Source organism: Gavia stellata, chromosome 24 (genome assembly GCF_030936135.1).
Source record: "Gavia stellata isolate bGavSte3 chromosome 24, bGavSte3.hap2, whole genome shotgun sequence".
Classification (NCBI taxonomy): Eukaryota; Metazoa; Chordata; class Aves; order Gaviiformes; family Gaviidae; genus Gavia; species Gavia stellata.
Genome location: NC_082617.1, coordinates 3,220,477 through 3,245,421, shown reverse-complemented (window position 1 = coordinate 3,245,421; position 24,945 = coordinate 3,220,477). Strand labels below are relative to the sequence as shown.

General features: G+C 46.5%; 1 protein-coding gene across 1 annotated transcript in view; it reads right to left on the bottom strand.

The window, feature by feature from the left end:
• Positions 1 to 24,945, bottom strand: part of CACNA1B (calcium voltage-gated channel subunit alpha1 B) — a 302,202-nt gene that overhangs the window by 154,820 nt on the left and 122,437 nt on the right. Inside the window, exon 7 of the mRNA XM_059828688.1 lies at positions 10,303 to 10,406. Within this exon, the coding sequence (XP_059684671.1) occupies positions 10,303 to 10,406 (104 nt within the window). The remainder of the gene's footprint in view (positions 1 to 10,302; positions 10,407 to 24,945) is intronic.

Here is a 24,945-nt window from a genome sequence, read left to right as displayed (position 1 = left end):
TCAAGAGACATAATCCTGCCTGGAGAAATGCAGCCCTCGAGAATGGAGAGGAGCCAGACAATTCAAGTGGGTGAGCTGCTGGTGAAGAACCAGCCAGGACTGCAGATGTTGGAATGAGTTACTCACAGGCCAAAATGAATTCTCCAGGTGGAGAAACCAAAATTGGCCAAGACAGGAGGCATAATTTGTAAGCTTTGTTGCTTGAACAGGGAGCAGTACCCAAGAACAGATTTGATACTTGTCAGCAGCCTGTTAAGCAGCCCACGTCACTCAGGAGCAGGGCGGGACAGGCTGGAGGTGGAAGATGGAAAACAGCAACTCTTCTGGCTGCCTGACATGCAAGTCGGAGGAGCATCACCATGTGAAACACGTGCTGGAAGAGTAGCAGTGATACAAAACCCTGCGTGTTGTGCTACTCGGGGGCTGCCTGGATGAGAAGAGGTGAAGCGTTAAAAATCCCTCTCTGTTTCAGTCCACCCTTTTTACAATCAGCAAGGAAGAAACCTCAAAAGAAACTTGCTGCCAATTATCCACCTAACTTTCAGTAAGCTTTCAGCAAGAGCAACACTGAGGTACGAATTTCCATAAGAGGCTGCAAAGGGACTGCAGAAATAAGAACATGCACTTGTAGCACCCCAGACACATGAACATGCTGGATGATAAGAGGGGCAAGATGAACACAATACTATTTGCATTTTTCAGTAAAACCGAATCTCTCATGCTCTTGGCAGGCTGCAACCACTTGCTCAGGGGCTGTACATCACTTACAAGATCCTCCAGAGTACCTTAGGGTACCTTCTCAGCACAGGGAATGCACACACCTCCAAGCCTCCCAGCATCCTGCGAGCGTCCACAGGCAAACAGAAACACTTAACTGCATTTTAAGGGTGGAAGTCCATTTCCTACCATTTATTTTGGTTAATCAGCTGTGAGAAGGAAATAGAGAAAGAGCCTTCAGTTAATTTTTCTTTCCCTCTCAAGTCTGTTCCTGTTGCTGGGGTTTGCCACCTTGTCCTAATCCAACCAAATCCCGACTGCTTGGGTGAAGCCAGTTACAATAACATGGTAGGCAGATTCCTGTGGAGCCAACCCTCCTTGTGCTCCTGCCATTCTGTAGGTCCTGTCCTGCCATACTTGAGTGATTGAGTTGGCTACCTCATGCACACAGACCTGCAAAGCTCCTCGCAGCTTGCTTCACCATGCTCTGATCCTAACATTTCATTCACTAACCTCATCAGCATCCACCTGTTTATAGAAAAGCAGATTCTTGCTCCAGGGGAAGAATTTGTTCTGTAGGTTCATATCTCTGCCTTTTCTCTTCCTGGAGAACACCAAATCCTTTATAAGGGGAAGCCTCTGCTGGATGCAACAAAAAAGCCCAACACCTTTATGAGTGTAACTGTTTATACAACTAAGGACACAAAGCCTTGGCTGTGCTAAACATTTATTTTACCTTCTGCAAACCTGTTCTTCAAGAGACAGAAGCAGTGAGGGAGTCCTAGCAGAAAGAAAGAGAGAGGCCGTGGAGAGTGAGCAGGAGCAGGATGGACAGTGGGGAGTGGAAAGAGAGAAAAGCAGATGCTCGGTGTCCTGGATGCAGACGCAGGAAGAGCCTGGGGACCTGCTGAGATCCTCACCCCTCCCGTGGGTGCTGTGGTGGCTTAGGGCAGTGCAGAGGGAGTCAGGCAGGACACCAGATAGGAAGCAAGGTGTATCTGAAGCACAACGGCAAAGCTCGGGATCTGAGCAGGGACAGCAGACACCATATTCCCTCGATCCCTGAAGCATTTTCCTTCAGCAGGGTGCACTGTCGCTAGGGAACCATCATCAACAGCAGCACCAGCGACTCTTTGAGCTCTCTTTGAGATTAAAGGACCCACCTCAGCCCACAACACGGCTCCGAGAGCCTGAAAGGGGCTGCCAGGGAGGCAGCGGCAGGAGAACAGCAACCCTGCAGGGATGACGCCCTGCAGTCCAGCCACCTCAAAGGCACCAACCTTTGGTGTTTCTCCCAAAAGCTCCTCTAGGAGAGGAGGAAAGGCAGCCACAGCAGGGGCTGAAGTATTCACAGCAGCACACAGAAGGCAAGGGAAAGGGACGGGGGAGAGGAGAGAGAGCATCATTCCCTTCAGTGCACTAACCTGGGTGGATGCTCGCGAGTTAGAAATATAGGTGGAGGGTAGCATCCAATTTGGCTTAAGAAAGAAAATTATGAAATAAAGCCAGGAGTAAATAGACAAGCAGCACAATTTCCAGTTGCCTGGGCATGAGGCATCACAGCCCATAGCTGCAAAGATGCAATTCCTAGAGGACACGGCTCAGCTGTGTCCATAGCTGGCACCTTGCACCCAGAAGGGCTGCAAACAAAATGAGAGGAGATCAGCAAGGACATCGGTTTCTTTACCATGGCATCAGATATCTTTAGCACAGTAAGCCCCAGGAAGACTTCAGGATGAGCCAAGGTATGGTTATTCTCATTCACAGACAAGATCCTCAAGTGCAGAGAAACCTGCAGGCAAACCTAAAAATAATTCAATGCCTCTGACCTACTGATTTGAAAACGTGACCAGAAATGCATGTAAACTATTGTTAAAGCACTGATTTTAAATACCTCTAAAAATCAGGCCCATGTCACCACTGAACATAGGGAAAGCATATTGATTAGAAAGTCCATCCGGAACAAGAAGAAAAAGCATGGAAATGCACCTCATTTGGGCAAGAAAAAAAATCTGAGGGAGGTGAAAGAAAGCACAGTCAATGGGCACAGAGAGGTCACACCGGGAAGTGCTAGAATGAGAAGAAACCAAGCAACCAATTCACCTGGAAAACCATCAGTAAGAATTTCTTTATGCTGGTGACATTTGGTACCTCTAAGATATCATTTTCCTGCTTATAAAGGTGGTTTGCTGAGAAGTCAGAGTTTTGAACCTTGTTATTAAACAAGGAAAGCCCAGAGGAGGACTGAGATTTCTTAGTGCTGACTATGACAAAGCTCTGTGGCTCGTCATCGGCCCCAGGTTGTCCCATCAGCTGCACGAAATCCCAAAGACACGCAGTGTTATATGTTTCTATCTCACTTGGAGCTACAGCTGGCCAAGATCACACTGGGCATGGTCTGAGGAGGCATGTCCATCTCTCTCAGACTGAGCCCAAAGATACAGATCCAGCTGACTGAGCTCCTTAACCCGTCCTAATATCCGCTGCTGAGGAGTAAGGACTGGCTCAATCAATCCTGCACAGCTAGAGCTGCTTCCGCTTCCTCCTCATTGCTCTAAAGAGGGGGAAAATATAGCTCTTCTCAACCAGCTGATAAAGGATGAAAGTATCACTGGGAGATTGATCTCCCAGCACCAAGCCAGGCTTCACAGTCACTTTTATCACTGAACATAGCAGGAAGATGCTTCAAATGCAAGCCAGATATGGGATACATCTTGTATTTCTAGAAAGAGAAGAGGAACAGCACAGAGGTGAAGCCTTTAATGCATCTTCCTTCCTTTTGTTTTTACGTTCAGCTTGTGCCGATTTCACTTTGATTCCACCTAATCCAATATGAAATGCTGCGAATACCACAGCTGGGCAAACCTGGCTCGAAGGAGGCGACAACAAAGAGAGAAAAAGGAATTAAAAAAGCACCATTTATCTCATAGTAACAGCCTACTGCAATTGCTGGATGAGCCTCTGGCTCTGTTCATCAAGTTCCACCCCAGAGTCAAAGCAGAGGCCCCAGGAAATTCAAATTTAGGTCTCCTATGTATCATTCCTATATCACAGGCTTTAATTTCCATTGCAACTTAACAGAAGGGCAAAATAAAGGTAGTCCATCTCTCCTATACTAACCAAAACCACAAAAGGAGCAAAGGATCCACATTCCATAGGACATTTAGCTTGGTGAGACGAAGCTCACGTGGAAAGCCATTGCTCCCTGACCCCTTCTGCAAGAAACACACGTGCTTCTCCCACACTCCTTGTTTGCAATGATGGCTTTGTTAAAAAGGGTGATGAGCAAGTAACAACAGGAAAGAAAATACTTTTTTTTGCCCTGTCTTCCCCCTCCTTTTTAAGCACAGGCTAGGGAAAGACTAAAACCAATGAGAAAGCAAGCAGAATCGTCTATCTTTTCATGATACAGCTCTTGTGCTGCAAATAATTAACACCAGCCAAAGTCAGATCACAGCAGGTAACAGTGAACTTGGAACAAATTTGCAGGGAAAATGAACGATTGTCTCTGTAACGAGGGAGAGGGAGGGCAGAAGAACGCTGTGCCATTATGACAAATTAATCAGCCTGATTCTTCTCCAGCCTCTGCACGTCTTGCAGGCTGAAGTTCTATGATCTCAACCTGGCAAAAATCCTCAGGATGTGAAAACATGTCATGAAACTCAGCAGAGCAAGTCACCGAGACAGCCGGTTCAATGAGGTCTGGATGGGGCTGTGCTTCCTCCCAGGCAGCTGCTCTGACAGCACAAAAGCCTCAGTGACCCAAGGTACAACAGTCGGAAACAGAAACCGATATCCCCTAGGGAGACTGGAGCACACGGCAGGGAAAGCATTTAATGGGACTCTGCCCAGAGAGCATCACCCCACGCTGCAGACTGCTCGAAACAGGGTGCAGCAGTGAAGAAATAAAGCGCCGTTTACCCTGACCCTTGTCCGCCTGCAAGGTGCCAGCACGGTCTGTAGCCGTATCCCTTGCCAGGCTCCTGCTGCCACAAAGATGCTGCATCCGTTCAAAATGTCTCCCTGCAGTCCTTACAGCAGGTGGTCTCATATAACAAGAGGCAGGTGTTGCACATCTCGGGACAGAGCAGGTCTGGACCACATCATGGCAATACTTAAGCAGGGAAGATGCAAACTGGCCACTGCAGTGCCTCTCCAGACTTGGTTATTGGGGCCAGATGAGTAAACCTCAGGAAAGGTCATTACTCTTTACTGGCTGGTCTGGAAATACCTCAGGCTTCACCATAAATATTTGAGGACATGACAAGCAGCATTTTTCCCGCTCGAGAGACACAGACTCTCAGTATTCAAATGCATCACTCACAGTGCGCTGCCCTCTCTGGCCAGCACTCCCGCAGTCTCGCCACCCTCACCGCTCCCCGCCGCTGCGGGAAACAGGGCCAAAAAGCACTTAGCCTTGAAATAAGTTAAATCATCTTCCTCACAGCATCCCATGATAACGTTTATCCTCTTTGCATTGTGTAATCCAAAGCATCAAAACACTCACAAATGTATTGTACAGAATCATCCAGCTCATTACCAGGCAAAATTAATACCCAACTCAACACCCAAGCAGTAAGAAAACTCCATAATCCCACCAGCCCACGGAAGAAAACTGCTAGCTGGGCTGAGGGCTGGGAGGGGAACAGCAGCAGGATGAGAAAAACAGCATTGGAAATCCCAGCTAAGGGAGGGAACACCAGGAAACTCAGGTGTATATGGAGATGGGTGCCCATCTTTTGGTGGCAACAGCTGCCAAAGCAGGATGGCAGAGGTCTGCAGCGTGCTAGCAAGAAAACAGTACAAAGTCAGAAAAAGAATGACTGTTGCTCAGGGCTTCTCAAGTCAATGGGGGATATTTTTTTCTCTCCTCACTGTAAACTGCAGAACCATGTGCAGAGTCTAATAAAAAATTTATCAGGATCATCACAGGGCATTTTCTGGTCAGAATTGAAGCCAAATCCCAGGACATTCCAAGCAGCAAACAACCCTGTGTTTCGGGAAACTGAAAGGCCTCAGGGGTGAGCCCTTCTTGGCATGACTTGGAGCCAGACTATTCCCATGGTGCCACCGGAGGCAGACAATCTCTTTTTCTATGGAAAGGTTGTATTCCCTGTGATGGATGCCTTTATTGCTACCTAAATCACAAAGAGTTTACAAATAATCTAATAAGTAAGAATAACCACCCACCCCAGTCAATGCAAAAAGATGTTTCAAGAGAAATATATTACGGATACAAATTCCTAAACATTTTCACTACTGCTGTTGTTCCACTCTGAACTGGAAACCTTACAAAATGCTACCCCAATTTCTGGGAACCAAGGTGCCCCAGATTTCAGGAACAAGATTAGCATGGCTAGAATAGCTTCTCATGGTTAAAACAGAGAAATAAATTCAAGGACAGCTCTCTAGCATGAACAAAACTTGGTTCATCCTTTGGGTGGATGGATGGTTCAGCAAAACTTCAACCAGGTGTCTAATCTCCTTTTTTTTACATTTCTCTTTTCCCTTTTTATGTGTCTGTGATTGGGGAGGTATCAGGCTTCAGCAGTCTCCCCAACATGCTTCCCAGCACACGGATGGGCAGAACAGACCCTGCGTCTGCCCATCTTGATCAAGTGGGCAGTCCTCTACAGTTCACGTGAAACAGCAAATGAGCCTACCAAATGTCTTAATGCTATCAAAGGGGAGAGAAAGCTCTCCTCCTGCTTCTGCTCTCCTGGCCCTATACAGTTGTGATCGTCTCTTGAATCAGCTATGGCACTCAATAAGAGCTCCTCCAGGAGAAAATAATCTGTGGTTTTCTGCTCTATTGGTTTCTGCAGGGCTGTTGAGTTTTATCAGCTCACGGAGGGATCAAGCACCAGAGAGGGAAAACAGAAAGCAGGTGGAACACGCAGCGAGGAGTAGAGAAGAAAATCCCCAACAAGGGACACAAACCTGCATTACCACTACACCACAGCAAACGGGATGCTGGAGAGTCCCGTATCTTCTGTAAACAAGCAAAGGCAGTTCCTGGATTTTAGGAGCTGTTTCAATTGCCGTTCGTTTGTGTACCTATGACCACTGCAGTACTCCAGGAAAACTCTAAATCCTACCGTGTTCACAGCTAGAGAACAGCACAGCCTGTCTTCGCTTGTGATGTGCAACCTGGCAAGGGGGAGCTGCTACCAATTTCCCCAGTCAGAGACCCACCTTTAGCACTGTGGTGAGCAGGTACGGCACAGCATCTGCTGCAAAAGGCATCTTTTGTGAAGGCGTAGGGGAGCCCAACATCCCTGTTGCGCCATCAGAAATAAGATGTTTGTAATAACTCCACACCCCACATCCTAGGATCATTGGGGAAATCTGGATATTGGGTGGCACAAGCAGAGCCGAGCTCTGCTGGCAGTCTGGCCCCCAGTGCGTGCATCAGGGAGGGGAAAGGAACAGAAGGCAGAGTGTGTCATTTGGGGAGGGTGTTTAAATATTAGCCGATTACAAGAGCACTGGCAGTGCTTTGATCAGCACACGTGAGGACAGACTGTACAGCAGGCAGCGTCTCATTTAATCTGAATTACAGAGTCAACATGCTTTTAATTACATCTTTAGCCAGGTACTCAGAGGTTTTTGTCATATCAACTGTGGCCCAAGATCGGGGGTTATTTTTATACCAAGTTTTTACCAACACTTACAGATTTCCACATCGCCCTGTCACTTCTCTGCCTTTGCTTTTATTATAATTCCAGAAGAATCAGCAGAGGTGAAAGGCTCTTTATTTTAAAACAGGTATCATCTCTTCTGTAGGATTTGCAATGCAAATGCTTCCACATTTTGCTAGCAGATGAGAGTCGGGATCCTAACTAGGTCAATCTATCCACGCTGCTCAAACAGATGCACCTGGGAGCTAAGCCCACCTACATTAGGTATCTGCCCAGTGCTGACACAGGTTCACAAATGACTACAGAAAGACAGAAAATTCTGTTAAGAATTATGGCAAACCTCTGTATAATCTAGTGTCAGTAGGAAGCTCAATAACTTGATGTCATTTCAGATTATTTATATTGCCATAATCTGTGATAGCGTCTGCATACCTACTTCAGAAATTTGTAGCTTCCTTACTGCTCACTGAGGAGCACAAACATGTGAGAGGAAATAGCTCAAAATGAACAGCAATGAAAAATACTCAGGTAAAAGGTTTTTCTGTGCCTTTCCAAGGTACAGACAGCAGCATGCTGAAGTTAACCCCCTAATGTTGATGATGTATATGGCAAAGTATTGAAAAATAAAATACAACCTGACCAACAGGGTTTTTGTGAAAGAGGACAGTAACGAAGACCGCACGCAAGCCTAGGAAACCAGTGACCTAACATCAGCTTCGCAATTGTTTCCTCGGGGCATTACATCCCCACTGTCTATCCCACTGTTCCTTCAGAGCACTGCATCACCCCCAGGATACAGCAAGGATAACATTAAAGGGTATGAGGTGCACAGATCATGAAAATAAGCAGCGGGTGAGTGATTGGTGAGTTAACCCTGTTCATGGGCTATTTGTAGAACCCCTAACCCTAAATCAACTTTGTTTTATTGAAACAGGACTGTGAGATATTGCCAAGAGTCTCCTCTGCAGGAGCAACTAGCTGACACTCTCACAGGGACGTGGATGGCATAACGTCCTTGGGTGAAACTGTACCCTGGGGAAGTCAACATGCATTTGCCAATGACCCTTTCTCCATGCAGAGATCCGTCCAAAGAATAAACTCCAGCAGAAATTTCTATTTTTTCCTAAAGTGCTGTCTGGGGCTTTTGGCTTGAGAATATGACGACAACAGTGTCTACCTTCAGAGGGTCTTTCCATCTTTCTGGTGTCTTCTCATCACCAGTCCATTCAGATATACCCAGTTTCCTCCATTGCTCAATAGCTGAAAGCCTACCAGCAGCCTGCTGAGCACTGTGGCCAACACCTGTGCTACGATGTTTATTTTCTTCAGCCTCTCCCCAGGAATTATTCCAGCCAAGGACGTCAAACCACTATGCAAAATAGAATTTAAAAGCTTCCCTCTGTGAAGAAGATATTATCATCCTCACCAGTAACATAGGGAAACTTGATGCACAGAGCTGCATTTTTTCATAGAAGATGCACATTTATATAATATTCATATCTTGCCCCAAGCAAGGAGAGGCTTTCAGGAGAGCCAGACAGAGGTCTCCATCTTTCGGTCACCAAACACATTTGAATCCAGCACAAAGGAACAGGAGCCTGCAGGCTTCTGAGTTTTGTTTTAAATCACAAGTATCATTTCAGCCAACGTGGGCTGACCCCACTGTGGAAAGAGGAAGATGAACTACCTAATGAACCGCACTCAGCCCTGGCTCTGGTGCTCGCTTTAAATCATATGTCAGACAAGTATGGTCACGAAGCTCTCCTTTACAAAGCCTCTGATACAACAGGATGTCTGAATGGCTTTGATCAGTTATTGATCATGACCATTATTCCTAAACCAAAGGAACAGCAAAGTGCACAACATGGCTTTCTCCATGACCCTCTGCTGTAGCAGCACGTCTCCCAGTCCTCAAATAAAACTGCATTGCTGCCTCCCCTTCTCCTGCCTCCAGCACATGCTTTGGGGACGAGGTCCTTAACAAAATAAAACTGAGCATGAATCTGTTCTTTGGAAAACATTTTTCTTTCTCTAGTAACTTAAAGAGAAAAGGTGCAGCACTGAAGGTCTTTTACCACTCAGCAGCATTAACTCTTTTCTCTCTTCCCACGCTGCCAAGAGACAGAAATAAATCTAGATCTTTATAAATCTATATAATCTAGATCACCTGGACGGGCTAAGAAAAAAACGTGTGCAAAATGAGGTGCCAAAGTCTAAGAGCTCGCAAACCATTAAGATGAGTCAGATTGTTAATTCCAGATCAAATTTCCACACATGCTGGGGAAGTTCCAGCTAGGCTTCAAACTTGGCAGCTTGATCTCTACAATGGCCCAAACCCAAAACTCATAGGCAACAAACACCAAATCCTTGGCTGACCCCTGGGTATTGAACATCAAGAGACCAGCGTGTCCCCAAAATCCAGACATTGGCTTAAACAACTAGAGATTTAAAAAACAAAACAAAACAACAAAAAACCCGAGATCTTTTAATTGCCTTTTGTTTAAGCTTCCCCCTTCTCCATGCTGCACAGTTAGACCAAAGGCATTATGAACACTTTGATGTCCAGCTCCAGCACTGAAGTATTTATACTGGCATCAGTGGGTTCCTGACGGGTTTTCAAGACGACGCAAGAGTAAGCGTTGGCTGCACAGACCCAAGTCAGTATAATAACAAGGAGCTCACTTAACTCTTGGGCCTGGATTCAGAATCATCTCAATTAACGATTTTTGATCAGCCTATCTCCCCATCCTATGGTTCTATAGTCTTACAGAAATACCTCACCGCAAGAAATGGACAGGGTAGGAAACGTATGAAGAGGGACGATGTACAGTGTGATGTATCACCCCATCTTCTCTTTTTCACCTACATCCTCTCACAGTGCTAAAACCAACATGTCTTCCCTTTTCATATCCAGGTGGAGACAAAAAAGTTATTAGTGTCTTACCCTGATAAGACGCCCAGCACCAAGTTGAGCATGAAGAAAGAGCCAATGATGATGAGAGGGATGAAGTAAAGCCAGTTCCAGGTATTTCCTGCAGCATCATTTGTCTGGAAACAAAGAGAAAGGGAGAGAGAAAAACAAATATTAATCAGCCTCAGAAACAAAATACCATACAGAAAATGCAGGGCAGAGGGCAGGGGAGATCCCGTCAGATTTCCATAGGGCTGTCCACCGCTGATGTACTGGTTATGTTCACCAGTTGAAACGCCAGGAAAAGAACTGATGAACCAACTGATGAACTGATTGTCCTACCATCCGCACCATGACTTGTCCTCAGCTCCAGTGAGAAGACTCATCTCTAATTCCACAGCTCCAGGCTGACCCTGCTGCAGGGCCAAAAGACACTAGACACTTTTAAGTGACCTACCTCTCTGTGCAGGCTTTCTACACCAGCCTCCTCCCTCCCCACCTCAACCCTGACTTCCCATGTGCTGAGCATCCCTGTCGTATTTACATCTGAATTGAGACACACAACAACGGGAGGGAACCACAGCCTTCCTTTAATCTGTACCGCAGTTAAGGCAGAGCCTGGCACCGTGCCCAGAATCTGTGCATACACACAGAGCAGGAGAAGACAAGAAGTCTGCAAGAAAAGGAGGCATCTTTAGAGTGATCGCAATTCCACATCTGCTTACTCAGCACTTTGGGCCTCTGTCATCAAAACCCGTCTGAGGCTCCCTGAGCAAGCAGCAGTCTTGATTAAGGGGAGGGAAGGGTGGTTTAGTTTATGACAAAGTTTCTGCATTCATCAACCACAAGGGAGCTCTTTAAGGAACTGCTGAAAAGTAAAATGCCACATGGCCATTTACTGGAGCCAAGTGCCGAGAAAAATGCAAATTCTTCTCTTGTGAGTGAAGAATGCAGCAATTTGAGAATCTGATGTCAAGTGTAAGGGAGGGCAAAAGGGAAGCAAAAAAGAAAAGGCAAGACCCAAAGACATTCTTCTCCTCCTTCCTCTCTCCTCCTGCAGAGGATAAAGAATAACACAAACACAGGGATCACCTACCTCCCCAACTGCAGAGACCGCAGAGAAGCACTCTCAAACACCAACTTGTAAAAAATGCATTAATTCTAACTGACATTGGTGCCTTTTACTTATCTGCGGTGCTGTTTGGTCACTATTCCCAATCATGTTTGCAAGCGTAATTTTGCTTGCAAAAGGATTCACAGAAAGAAGTGCTTTAAATGTGCTTTATTTCAGCCACACATGTGCTTGATGGCACCTCAGAACATCCCCGCATAAGTAGAAGTCACCAAATAAAGAAGCAAAACCAACATGTGATGTGGGTGACCGATGTCATAGCATTTTTACAGGTAATAACACTCACAGCACTGATGCTAGTAAATACCTTCTGAGACATTTTTAATATGGTGCATTTCTGCACAAATTCTTCCTCGAGGAACATACTCTGGATCAAACACATGACAAGCATTTCTCCAAATAGCAAACATCTTCAGAAATATCTGTGTCAGTTGATCAGTGACTCACCCAAGAGGAACAGGGACTATCTAACCTAACCACAAGCCACCCCTGCTAAAGGCAAAACCAGCGCGTGACAGACGAATGAATCTGAAGAGAAAACAGGCTGGTAAAATGAGAGCAGAAAGACAGGGAAAACTCTGAGCAGCCCAATCTCTCATTACAATTTTTTAACGCCTTTTGCGATACCTGTCATCCCACCCTAGGAGCGCCACTTCTTCGTTCATTGTTTTGTCTTCCCATTCCTCTCTCTCTGCTTTTAGCTATTTCCTTTCCCTGTTCTCCTGCACCGCGTCTCTACAGATGGGTTCGGAGGAAACAAGGACACTCATCCTCAGCGCTGCCTCTCCAACACGTGGGGAAAGGCCTGGTACAGCCCCAGCCTGCTCTCCTGGGATTACCAGGGCAAAACGCATGTTTCTATAGTGAGAGGCTGTTCTTCAGTTCTCATTTTGTCGACGGAGGTGGCAGCCCTCACGTCTCCGGTTGGACCAAGCGCATCCCATTCAGCAAGGCTGGGGACTGCCGTCAGCCAGGCAAGGGGGGCTGGAGAGCCAGCCCACAAGGAAGGGAACAGATGGGAGAAGGGAAACCACGTAAACATGCAAAGAGAGTGCAGTAGGTTCATTGCTGCCAAATGATCGTTTATCATTTATTTATTCATTTGAAGCCCAAACTTGGCGACAGATCCACAATTCCATGCCACGATCAAAGCCCTTAAAAATGAAATGCGCTGAAATATGACTAATTAACCACCCTCCTCTGAGCATTTGCTAGACTACCTTATGCTCAGGGCAGGGCAGGGACTCGCTCTGTTTGCTCTGCCTCTTACACAGGGATCCAGGACAAACTAGAGGTCAAAACACCGGGCGAAAGGGTCGACAGAAAACCTCTCCTGAGAAAGCAGAGCCTTCACGGACGTGCAGCATCTTTCCCAGTGCTCCCAAGCGTGCTTGAACCCAATCACAGTTTATGGCACTGGCTCTGCCATGGTGAGATGCTTTAATGAATCAAACTTGTTCGCTGCCAGGAAAACCTAACTTCTCTCCTCCAGAGAAAGCCCCAAGAGTCCTGCAGACACCTCTGGCTGCACTGAGCAGAGGAGGCAGCCCTCCGCCTGCGGAGCCACTGGGGCTTGGGCTGTGGCCCAGCTCCAGGCTTGCTCATTAAGCAGGATGAGCCAAGAGATCAAATCAATTTTTATGTTCCAGCTAAAACATTTCACTGGTGTAACGCCTGGCTGACTGTCAGCGCTACTTGATCCTAACCACAGGTCTAACCCGACAGGGAAGAAGGAGAAATGAAATACTTGCGATGTGCCAGAATTACATCCAAATACAGTAAGGGCTTACGGGAGGGCTCCCTCGCTGCTCAGGAGCCAAGGAACCCACTGGTTAGTAACAGCCGCAGTGCTCTTCGCAAGCACCCCCTGAACAGCGCCCACATCAAGCTGAAGCCTTGCCTCAGGAGCGCCCTGGGCACCAGCATCGAACAGCTCATGTCTCTTAAACTTGACAGCACAAGACTCCCACAGGCAAGGTGCTGCACAGCGGGAAACTGAGGCACAGGAAGTCTAAGGGACTCCTTCAGGGTCGCAGTGGAGACCCAGAGATCTGTACCTCAGGCATCTAAAGCCCATACGAACAGTCCAGCCTCTGGAGTGCTCCTTCCAACAAGCCCAGCTGCCACGGCTCCCTGTGCCTAACCTCTGCTCAGCTCCAAACTGCTTCCACCCCCTGACCTGGCACTTGTATCAAAATGTACCCACCATGCCTATCCACAGCTGCTGCCTCCTTTTCCCTTCGTTTTTTTTTTCTTGCTAAAAGTCTAACTTAAATCCCCAACAGCATCCTTCTAGCCTCTTCCTTGTGACTCTGCCTCACCATCCACCCTGGAGCCTGATGCCCCTGCTCAGCAGGAGAGCCCAGGTCACAGCTGGATGCCAAAGGACAACTTTTGTATGTTGAATCTCTGCATAGTTGGCTTTAAGCACCTAGGATCTCTCTCCCCCCTTTCATGCAGCACCGAGCATATTGCCGGCATCCCCAAGCAGGGACAGCGCGGCCACCTCACTACAGAGATAGGTGGGTGAATACTGTCATCTATAACAAATGCAGAAGCTAAAAGGCTTCTGTCATGCAGGAAGATTAATGTCCTGAGCTCCCAATATAGCCAAAGAGAACGGAGTGTACTCCAGCAAAGCACAAGATACTTCCCACAACCAAGCCTTTTGTGACTTGTCCAACACCAGAGAAAGGCGAGTATTAATACTGACTTTTGTCTCTCAGACACAGAAAGCTGTTAGGCCACTGCTTCATTATGTTAACAAGATGGCAGCTGTGTCTAATTATTAATTCATTTAAAGATATGTTTTGAAACAATTGACTTCAAAGCAGCCTGCTGCTGCTTGCAATGTGCTGCAGAGACCAGAAATGCTTTTATAGTACCTTTCATCTTCCTTTCTGCAGCCCTGGCCACGGCCCATGTTCCCGGGGCGTGCGGGGAGGCAGAGCCCTTGTGCCTGGCTGCCCCGAGATGAGTTTCTCACATTGCTGGAGCTTCATGCTGCTGCAAGGCCAGAAGCAGCTCTGCTCCAGCCAGCCCCATCCCATCACCATGAAATGGTCAGCGAAGCCCTGCCTGCTCCAACATCCTTCTCCCAGCCCATCCCCATCCCGGCAGCACAACACCGGCTCTCCGGGGACCCTGCCTACTTTCAGCTCGGCACTCCCGGCGGCTGGGGCATCATCAGGGAGCCTCGCAGCCTGCCAGCCTCATGGCCGAATCCCACACACTGCTGACTTCAAACAGGGCTGATCAAAGGGACCAGGAGCCAGTTTGGTAGAGAAAGGAGCATGTAAATACTCCGCAGCACTTCTTTGCCAGCAGCGCTTCCGTCAGCAGTGGGAAGTTACTGGGAAAACTATGGCAGCCCCTGCAGAAAAAAAGCCAGCAGCCCCCAAGGAAAGGAAGGCTGCGCAGTTTCTACCAGGTTGCTTGATCACGGTTTGCATCAGTGATGAAATCCTGGTTCTGGAATCCCAAAATAACAAACACACAATCAAGTGAAATTTGGTTTACACACAGCCTCGTGAACAGGCAAGTGACTGCCACTGTTCAATGGGTGGCAAATCTTAGGTTTCGGGAGATGTACAGACTGCAAATAACAGAAAGTCAAACACAGAATAATCCCCAAAATCCTGCCCCCCCTCTTTTCTCTAAGGAGGCAGCAGAGCTGCCCACAACCTCCCACTCTCCTCCAGCTTCTGCAACACAACCTAAATCCGTCTTTCACATGGTGAAAGGAATAGGGGATTCCCATGTACCTAGGCATGTGTGCCAGCAGCCAGCAAATTGGCATACCAAGGCCATGCCCCAAGGGTGAAGAGACCTGATAGATCTGCAATCCAAAGCTGACAGCTTCTCCTAGCTGGTGCAAACAGAAGACCTGCCACCACTCTGCACTGCCAACAACCCCATTCAGCGCATGCCAAGGACCAAGCGAGCCAGGCAGTGATAGGACATGTTTAAATAACATATTCAAATAACCTGTGAAACACTGCTGAACCTGATTAAATCCTCTTGGGCAACACAAAAGCAGCAGAACAACAAAGACCTTTGCCATAGGAAAATGCAGGGACTGGATACCCTGACTGGAGATCGTTGTGCTGCAATAAACCTAAGCAAAAAAATCTTGCATTTCAGCTCCTGATTTCCAGGTTTCTGATCAAAACAACATCATTCTCTTTGCTCTTCTCCCAAAATCATCACTGTCTCCACTTGCAGTCCCTTTACTCCTGTACTAGGAGGAAGAGAGATCTCAGGGATGTCCACACACAAGGCTACGCCAGGTCAACTCTATCACCACAGACCGACATGTGAACACACTGACTTTATGGTAAGCTTATAATTCATATAAATTATACAGACTCCCTGATGACTTTGACTTGCACTCAGGAAGCTGCTTCACAGGGTAGGATGTCAGTGCAGGCCAGCTGCCAGGCACTGCCCACGCAGTGGGGGCTAACCCTCCACAGCAGACCCCTTTCTGCACCTGCATCTCCATGGGTGCAGTCACCATGATGCAAACTCACTCCTGCTCACAGCTGGAGCTAAGGAAACACACTCCAAACTTCGTGGCTCAGAGTCAAATTCCCTTCTGTTACTGCTATGGGTGGCAGGCACTTCTCGAAGAGAGTAGCTCTACAGCAGCCTTCACCAGATCTGCTCTGCCAGCACCTAAAGGCAGCCAAAATGCCTTTATAGGTGTTCTTCTGTTGACTTTGGATCTTTAAATGAGACCTTAAGGGCAGCATCTACAGAAGTGTAAAGTCACAGACCATACTACACCATGTACCAGCACCAACCTGAGTAACAAATCCCAGAACAAGGTCTAGGCTGGTCCTGCCGGCAGATCTCCAGCTAGGGTTCCCTGGCTGTGCAAAGACACTGTTTTGGGCTCACAAGCTGTTACAAACCCATTTAGACTTAGCGTTACTCCACTTTTTTACCAGTAGAGCAACAAAACAACTCTGCCTCTGAACAAGGAGCCATTCTGCTGCTTACATGAGTTTCTTCTTTCAGCCACTTTGAGAGGAGTAGCAACCCTGAGGCGATTGCGCCACATCTCCAAGGAAGAAATTCTGCCACCACTTTGCTCAGCACATTGTCCATCAATGTGAGAAACAAGAGATTAATGGGCTAACACATAACGGTTTGAAAATGTTTCCAGAGTGGGACTCAATAAAGAAGGAATCTAATTTGACAGATACACAGCCAAAGCTGAAATACCACAGACTGTTAACTCTTTACTATGTTTTTAATCAAAATGTATAGTACAACTAGAGTTTAGTCACATTAATCTAATCAATGGCAGAGCCTGACTTATTTGGGGCAATTAAAGTGTAATCTTCCCTTAGATAAGTGCTTTTGCATTGAGGAAAACTCTCAGCTGTCTTCAAGATATGAACTCTATTTACCCTTCATCTGATTTTTCACAAGCCACTCCTCGCTGCTTCTCTTAATTAGCAACACTATTTATGGTTGATTTATTTCTATCTGTCCCTATTCTTAGGATTAGGTGAACACAGAAATTACTAAGAAAAAAAAACAAAAATATTAAAAGCATGTACAATGAGCACATAGAGCCCTGCCTTACCCCGCACATTTTCTCTAGGCGTTAAGTAACACCTGCTGAGTTCTTCAGAGACTGGCAGCCTTGCGCAAGAAAATATAAGGGTAGAAAACCCAAATTTGCCAAGAAAAGCCATACCGAGTTCAATCTGTGGAATCAATGATGAACTACTCTATTCACAAAACAGTCACAGACTCAAATGACCTTTAAATCGGTCACTTCTCTAGGATGCTACATAGTCCACACTACCGGAATATCCCACAGTGTCCATCTTCACTTCTGGAAAGTGCAAAGTGCTTTCACAGATGGAGAATGAGGTATTAGGCTTCATACGATCTTAATAGCTTCAAATCCAAATCTCACTCACATCTCAAGTCCCTGAATGCATAGCTGTGACCAAGCATTAGCTTTGCCTATTCTAATTAAGAAATACTCATTATTATTTGCACTGTATTTGTAAGCAAAATCCCTGGTGGAAAGTCTGGACCCCATTCTGCTGAAAGCCCTGGAGAAAACACCTCTGCCCCAAAATCCAGCCTGGTGGAGTGGAGGCCAATGTATTTGTCAGATTAGAGCAGGAGACACTTGGCTTCCCCCTTAAAAGGATAATCTCAAGCCTAAAATCCAGCAGGACATTGAATAGCTTTATTGTATTTCAGGTTTTATTTTAAACAAATATGACCACAAAAGGGGACTGGTGGCATTTACATAAACTTCTTAAAGTATTGCAACCTTCAGAAATAAGTGCTGGGGTCTAGGAGACAATGAAGGGGCCTCGGGCTCCCATCAATAACATACTGGGAAGAGTACAGCATCTTCCTCACCTCCCTGAGAAAGTCATACCTTAACATCTCATTCAGTAGAGATGCAAAATATTTTTTTCTCTATTCCATTTATTCAGTTACTAAAAAGGTATTAAAATTTATTACTTTTCAAAAATATTAATTTTTCTCCTTTTTTTTTCCTACTTTTTTTTTCCCCTGCATCTCCTTGGATCAGCTGAAAACAGAAGAAGAAAAAAAAAGCCACAAATAATTTTTATAAAAGGCTTTAATCTTTTAAGTCTTACATAGCCTTTTTCACCCAGAAACACCACCACGCCCTGCACTGAGGAGGTCTCTATTGCTATCCCCAGCTTTACAGTTGGGAAATTGGGTCACAGCCAGGTGAAAGGAGAGCTGCTTCCACATTTCCCAGCAGACCAGCAAGAGAAGTCCCATCTCTCAAGTCCTGACCCAATGTGCTGGCTTATACGAAATACCAAAATCTGAAAAAAGTCTTCCGCCCCGTCCAGTTCCAGTTTAAATACAATCTTGGCACAAAGTCAGTCCAATAACTTTGGTTACTGACTTTCAGATGTTACAGTCCATTTGCAGAGAGCATCTGGTGTTCAGCTCTGCAGGGACATGACAGCCGGGGGTGGGGGAGTGCTGGCGATTGACCCTTCTGAGCAAAATTAAATTGGCAGAGAGGTGCATTTCCAATTGATGCTCAGGGGTTGTACCACCCACAGGAGGGAGATGACAGAGCACCTGCCTGGTGTGCTCATCTGTGTGAAGGATAAAGCTAAAATGGGTTGGTTAATGAAATTAGTGGTCAGCCCAAATCACACTCCCACACATGCGACATACAGCGAGACAGGGTTGGATTGGGGTTCAAATACCCGCCTTGAGCATCCCTCCACCTGGGATCAGTGGGTTCAGGTTGTTCAGAGCAGGGCCCTTGTATCTAGAGGGGGTGAATTAAAATGGAGGAGCCCCAGCCCAGCAAGCTGCAGGGAAATTTAGAGTCAGGCTTAATCACTGCTGCTTATGGTTTTATCTGCTTATGTGTGCTTTGAGGAAAACTCCTTAGCTGGAGGTTTCCATGTGTGGCTGTGGGATGGACAGAACCTCAGGAAGCCCTAAGGTCCACATGAGGTCCAGCTGACAACTGGAGATCAGAAGATCTCCTGATCTCCTCCTAGAGCACGTTACAATTGCACCTCCTGTGCCTTTACGGTAGGTCCCACATGGGTTTTGGACACTAGGAAAGATGCCATGGCAGAGGGTGTGTTTTCTGGGGGCCCTTTGGGACAGGGTACCTGTTGTCTTAAGGGCCAGCAGTTGTGAGAAAAGCATTCAGAGAGCCCACGGGCCTCTGCATTCCTGGTCGCATCAGACCTCGGCCAAAGTCCTGGGTTTACACCTGCTCAAACTGAACTCTCTGGGAAGAGGCACTCTAAACTCCTGGCACATTTACACTCAAATCAGTGTTTCTGAGAAGTTCCTCCATCTTCACAGGTCTTTGAGTTATTCCAACTCTTCCTTTTTACCTTGAGGATAGAGGTCTGTCCACTTCACTGCTGTAATAACAATCCACCTTGTTCAAATCCCCCAGTTACTCCTCAGATCCATCCATAACTCCTGGTTCCCAAGTGGGCATCAGATGAAAAATACCTGAAAATCCTTTGAGTCTCACAACACTACAATCGACGATGTTTTGAAACAAAGGTAATCCTTCTGCCCCCAAAAGGGATGTCACTTGCATCCAGCCCCACAGCCAGTTGCTGTTCAGAGGAGCAGAACATAGAGCTTTTCACTACCAGGATCAAAATCAAATCCAGAGTATTTCACATCCTGCAAACAAAAATCAAACTACTCCTGGCCTGAGACCACACAGAACCTCTACCGCAGACTCTGAAAGCCTTGGCAGCACCAGCTATGGATAAGGGGTGAGACACCGGGCCTGGCATTAGCTCTTATCCCCTTGGACCAAGAGCCCAGCCGAATCTGTAACAAGCTTGGGATGCTAAAGATAAAGCATCCCTTTGGCATTGTTGGTGGAAGCTGCATAAGAGCCCCTCCAGGGCGGGAGAACGCAAAAGGCAGCAGCCACAGTGCGGTAGCGTTCAATGCAGCGGCAACTTATACATGAGCAGAAAGCAAGAGGGGTTAGTCCGATTTCAGAAAATCACCCTGAAAGCGTAACTTAACTTGCATTCATTTACCACTTTATATTCTGAGAAGTCACTGTCTTACTGTCACTGGCTTTAACATCCCACCAGACACAATAATTGTGAAAGGAGCTTTTTTTCCCCCTCTAAACACACCTAAAGCAGGAAACTCTGGAGCAGCCCTTCCTGCCCCATGCCTGCACATCAGGCAGCGGTGCCCATCCACACCATGCAGCAGCACAGCTCTGAGGGAGTCCTGCCTGATGCTCGGCCAGAGAAACCACTGTTTTCCAGACTGAGCCAGTGCTCTGCAGAGATGATAATGCAGATCTTGCTGCTTCTCCATAGGGCTGGTTACCCTCTGCCCTGACACGGCCATGCTGCCTCCATCCAGTCCCAGAGCTCTCCCTCTCCGCCTGCTCTTCCCCGCACCCTGAGGGGCTGTCCTGACACCGGAGGTCCCGAAACAACAGCCACAGCATGTTTGAAAAATCAAACACACAACACTCAGGCAACAAGTGTGATACATGTGCCTTATGCTTCTGCAGTAGGCATACAGGTACCCTAAACATAAGGTGAAGCACACCTGACCCCATCCCAAATCAGAACGATGCACATCCTCTGTTCCAGGAAGAGAAATCCCTTTCACATAGTGGGCAGTGAAAACAGAGAGGGACAGGTAGCTCAAGAGATACCTTCACAACATCAAACAAGAGGGCAAAGCTCCTATCACTTTCTATGGGGCAGGAAATCCAGGCGGAAGCCTCAAGCAGATACATACAAAAGGAAAAATAAATACATACACCTAGATAATTAGCCCTTTGGTTTTTGATACTTTAGGATTCAAATTTTCTAGCTTTTCTTTCCGATGACAATAGTTAGAAAGTCCCAAATAAGAGAGGAAAGGAGCTATAATTCTCTCAAGCACATAAATCCAGGAGCTGGGCTTTCAGAGGAAAGCATCTAAATGCATAAAATCATCCCAAATACCGGAAGACTCTCTGTAAAATCCTAGAAGCTGGCAGCATTTTGATTTTGCTACAGTACTGCTAGCTGTGTATGAACATGTTTTAAGTATAGTCATTGCATGCAGTAATAATGTTAATCCGGACAAGTTTAAACAGAAGCAAATCCTTCCCTTTGTTTCTCCCCTTCTCCAGCCTTACAGAGCTAGGGAGACTGAAAGAGCAAAAACGCTGATGCTTTATGCCTCGATCCGAAGGCTTATGGCACCAATAAATCAATACGTAAATACGCTAACAGGATTTCTTGATAAAAAATTCATTCTTTCCCCAGCTAGTGTGGACTCACTCAGCTGCTTTATTCATGAGCATGCCTGCCTACCTGGCACTGTGAAAGCTCTTTCACTCTCAGAAATTACAGGCTGGCCAAGGGACTCTACCTATTTTTTTAATCTTATCTCTCCTCCCTTTCTCTTATTTTTAAACAGCTGTGGACTTTAATTATGAATGTAAACTTGGTCTAGCCAATTCCGATTGGAAACAGGTATGCACATTCATGACAGGGACGGTCTGACCTATGACGGAGGTACTTGGGAGAAAGCATTACCCCAGCAGCCACACAACCAGCCACCCTGTGAACCCCACTGGGCAGTTACAGCACTGAAGCTGTCTAGAACGGGCATTTTACATACATGAGCACGGTCTCACAGCAAGTTCATGGCACAATGATGAACAGAGCCCAGAAAGACCAAAGTTGTAACCAGGGGCACTCACATGCATCTCTTGGGCTACCTGCAACCCCAAAACCTTTTGTTTGGCTAGCAGTCTTTAGCTGTGACAGCAGACCAAGGCACTGCCTTGCTTATGACCACAGCGCTCAGCCCACAGGTCACCCAGCAGTGCCATGGGGGCATCCGCACCAAGCCAGACCCATTTATCTCAACGCCTACAAAAGCAATGTCTAACAAAGAGCAAACCTTCCCTACCTGCATTCAATATTCATCATAAATCTAAAAGTCAAATAGCTAGTAAGACCAAGTAATTCAAATAGTTTCACCTAAATGTGACTCAAACTGAGATGCTAAGGGGGCAGCCAATTCATCCAGCACAAGTCCAAGATACTCTACAATTCAAACCAGCACCGCAGGTGCCTCACATATTTATCTTCAAGTTCCTTTTCTCTGAGCACACAACCGCGTTCCGTTTTCTGAGAAGCAGGAGAGAGCACTGCCAGGTCCCCACACAGGGTTAGCACAGAGGCTGTTCGGGTTGGGTTGCGCAGAGTTTGAGGAAAGGTTGCTCCTTGAAAAACAGGCACTGCTTTTAAGTTTTAAATCCTTGGAAAGCAAGGGTGCTTTACATGTCATTCGTTGCTTGAGAAGGCTCATGTGTAAGTCAAGTTACACTTAGAATAAATTCAGCGCTCTCTTGATGTTTTTTCTTATACTGCAAAGCCAACCAACAAGGCTTCAGGTATCTGCTTTTCGTTGAAAAGCCAAAGCTGTCCCCAAACGTACTCCTAATGTCACAAGGAGGGATAAATACACACACTTATGTATACACACAGACACACGTATTTAGAGCTCTGTTCAGCTTGGTTGTTCATGTATAAATGTGATATTTAGATAAGGATGCATTCAGACCAAACCATAGGTTTTGTTGGTCTAGTGCATAGATGCAGAATAAACTTTTCCTCCCTCTCAGCAGCCCCTGTGTCCTGCAGCCCCTAAGTCAGCAAGACAGAGCTCGTCACATGGACTGGTTCCCAGAACACTGAAACAATCCAATATTCAATTATTTTCTGACTTTGAACATAGGAAACAGTGTGTTAATGCCCAAAATCACTGTAAAGAAAACAGAGTCCTAAGAATAATGTGCAGGCTTCGTCATCATCTTAAATGCAGATTTAGGTTATTCCTGATTTTCCCTCTAAACATTGCTGGCAAAAACTTCCCAATAAATTTTCAATAGCAGATAACTGTTTAAAAGAATTAAAGTCTTGATTCCATCGCATAAAATTATAACAATAGGCTATTACGTGCGTGCATTCTTCAGCAGAGGATTGGGATTGAGTGGAGTATCGATCTATTTAGGTTAGGCCACCTTCTCATTTTGTCTTTTAATGAGACTACCTCCAGCAGTACGGCTTCTCCTCTAATTATTTGTAAGCAAAAAATATCCTTGTAGATACATCTACAGCCCACAGAACTAGCTAGACCTGAGAGCTCAGTCACGCAAACTTCAGAGCACAGCAAAGCCCCCAAGTGCAAAGTCCTTTGTCAATGCAAACCCTACTTCTCAGGGCAGGAGTCCAAAGCTATTTTATCACTACAGGAAAATTCCTGTTTCAGACAAAACAAAACAAAAAACAGTTGGTCATGGTCCTCTCAGGTCCATCTAAAGATGTTTCACAAGTTTTTATGAAGACATTTTAAATAGAAAAGCACTGTCTGCTACAGGAAAAAAAAATATTTTTCTTAACCACAAGCCTTGCTAAATTGCTCCAAATTTAAATGAAAACTGTCTGTGAAATTCCAAATTTAAGTGTGCAAATATTTACTATAGTGTAAGTTCATTAAGTCTGCAGAAAATTATGAGGCTGGACCAGAGCTGCTCTTCTCCATATTCCAAGAGTCTTCACCAAGAGGGACACTGCCAAATGACAAAAGGATTTGCTATGGACCACGCTAATAAACAAACTAACCCTAAAATAAGCAGATATACCCGGCTTTTTTTGTTGTGTTGATGAGCAGGTGACTTAACTGTTATTAAAACACAGTATCAAATGCTTCAAATTACACCTGCCCTGTTTGGAAAACATCTGGTCAAAAAATAGGAACTAACCACTTTTTTCACTTAGCTTCCTCCCATGCCATAGGGAGCAGCTGTGCAAGCGCTGGTCTCCACTACTGGAAGGTTTCACCACGCTGCAGCCTATGTCTATAATTACTCCCTGACCCTACGAGAAGCTGGCCTCTGGCCGGTGAGCTCGATGGCTGGTACCAGCATTGCTATGGCACTACAAGCTCTGCACAGGATAATTGCTCCAAATTTACCTGCTTCTCCATTCACAACCAAATGAGCAAATATTTTTAATCCAGCTAAACGACAACTGGTGCTTCCACCATAACAGCCAATGCAAGTTCTCCAGCTGCTCGGGCTGTAATCTGAGCTCTTACATGGTTACAAACCCATGCAGATGAACTCATAGAATCGTTTAGGTTGGAAAAGACCTTTAAGATCATCAAGTCCAACCATAAACCTAACCCTGCCAAGTCCACCACTAAACCATGTCCCTAAGTGCCTCATCCACACGTCTTTTAAACACCTCCAGGGATGGTGACTCCACCACCTCCCTGGGCAGCCTGTTCCAACACTTTCAGTGAAGTTTTTCCTAATATCCAGTCTGAACCTCCCCTGAAGCAACTTGAGGCCATTTCCTCTCGTTCTATCGCTAGTTACATGGGAGAAGAGACCAGCACCCACCTCCCCACAACCCCCTTTCAGGTAGTTGTAGAGAGCGATGAGGTCTCCCCTCAGCCTCCTCTTCTCCACACTGAACAACCCCAGCTCCCTCAGCTGCTCCTCATCAGACTTGTGCTCCAGACCTCTCACCAGCTCCGTCGCCCTTCTCTGGACACACTCCAGCACCTCAATGTCCTTCTTGTAGTGAGGGGCCCAAAACTGAACACAGCATTCGAGGTGCGGCCTCACCAGCACCGAGTACAGGGGCACAATCCCCTCCCTACTCCTGCTGCCCACAGCATTTCTGATACAGGCCAGGATGCCGTTGGCCTTCTTGGCCACCTGGGCACACTGCTGGCTCATATTCAGCCGGCTGTCGACCAACACCCCCAGGTCCTTTTCTGTGGGGCAGCTTTCCAGCCACTCGTCCCCAAGCCTGTAGCGTTGCATGGGGTTGTTGTGACCCAAGTGCAGGACCCGGCACTTGCTCTTGTTGAACCACATACAATTGGCCTCGGCCCATTGATCCAGCCTGTCCAGATCCCTCTGCAGAGCCTTCCAACCCTCCAGCAAGTCAACACTCCCACCCAACTCGGTGTCATCTGCAAAC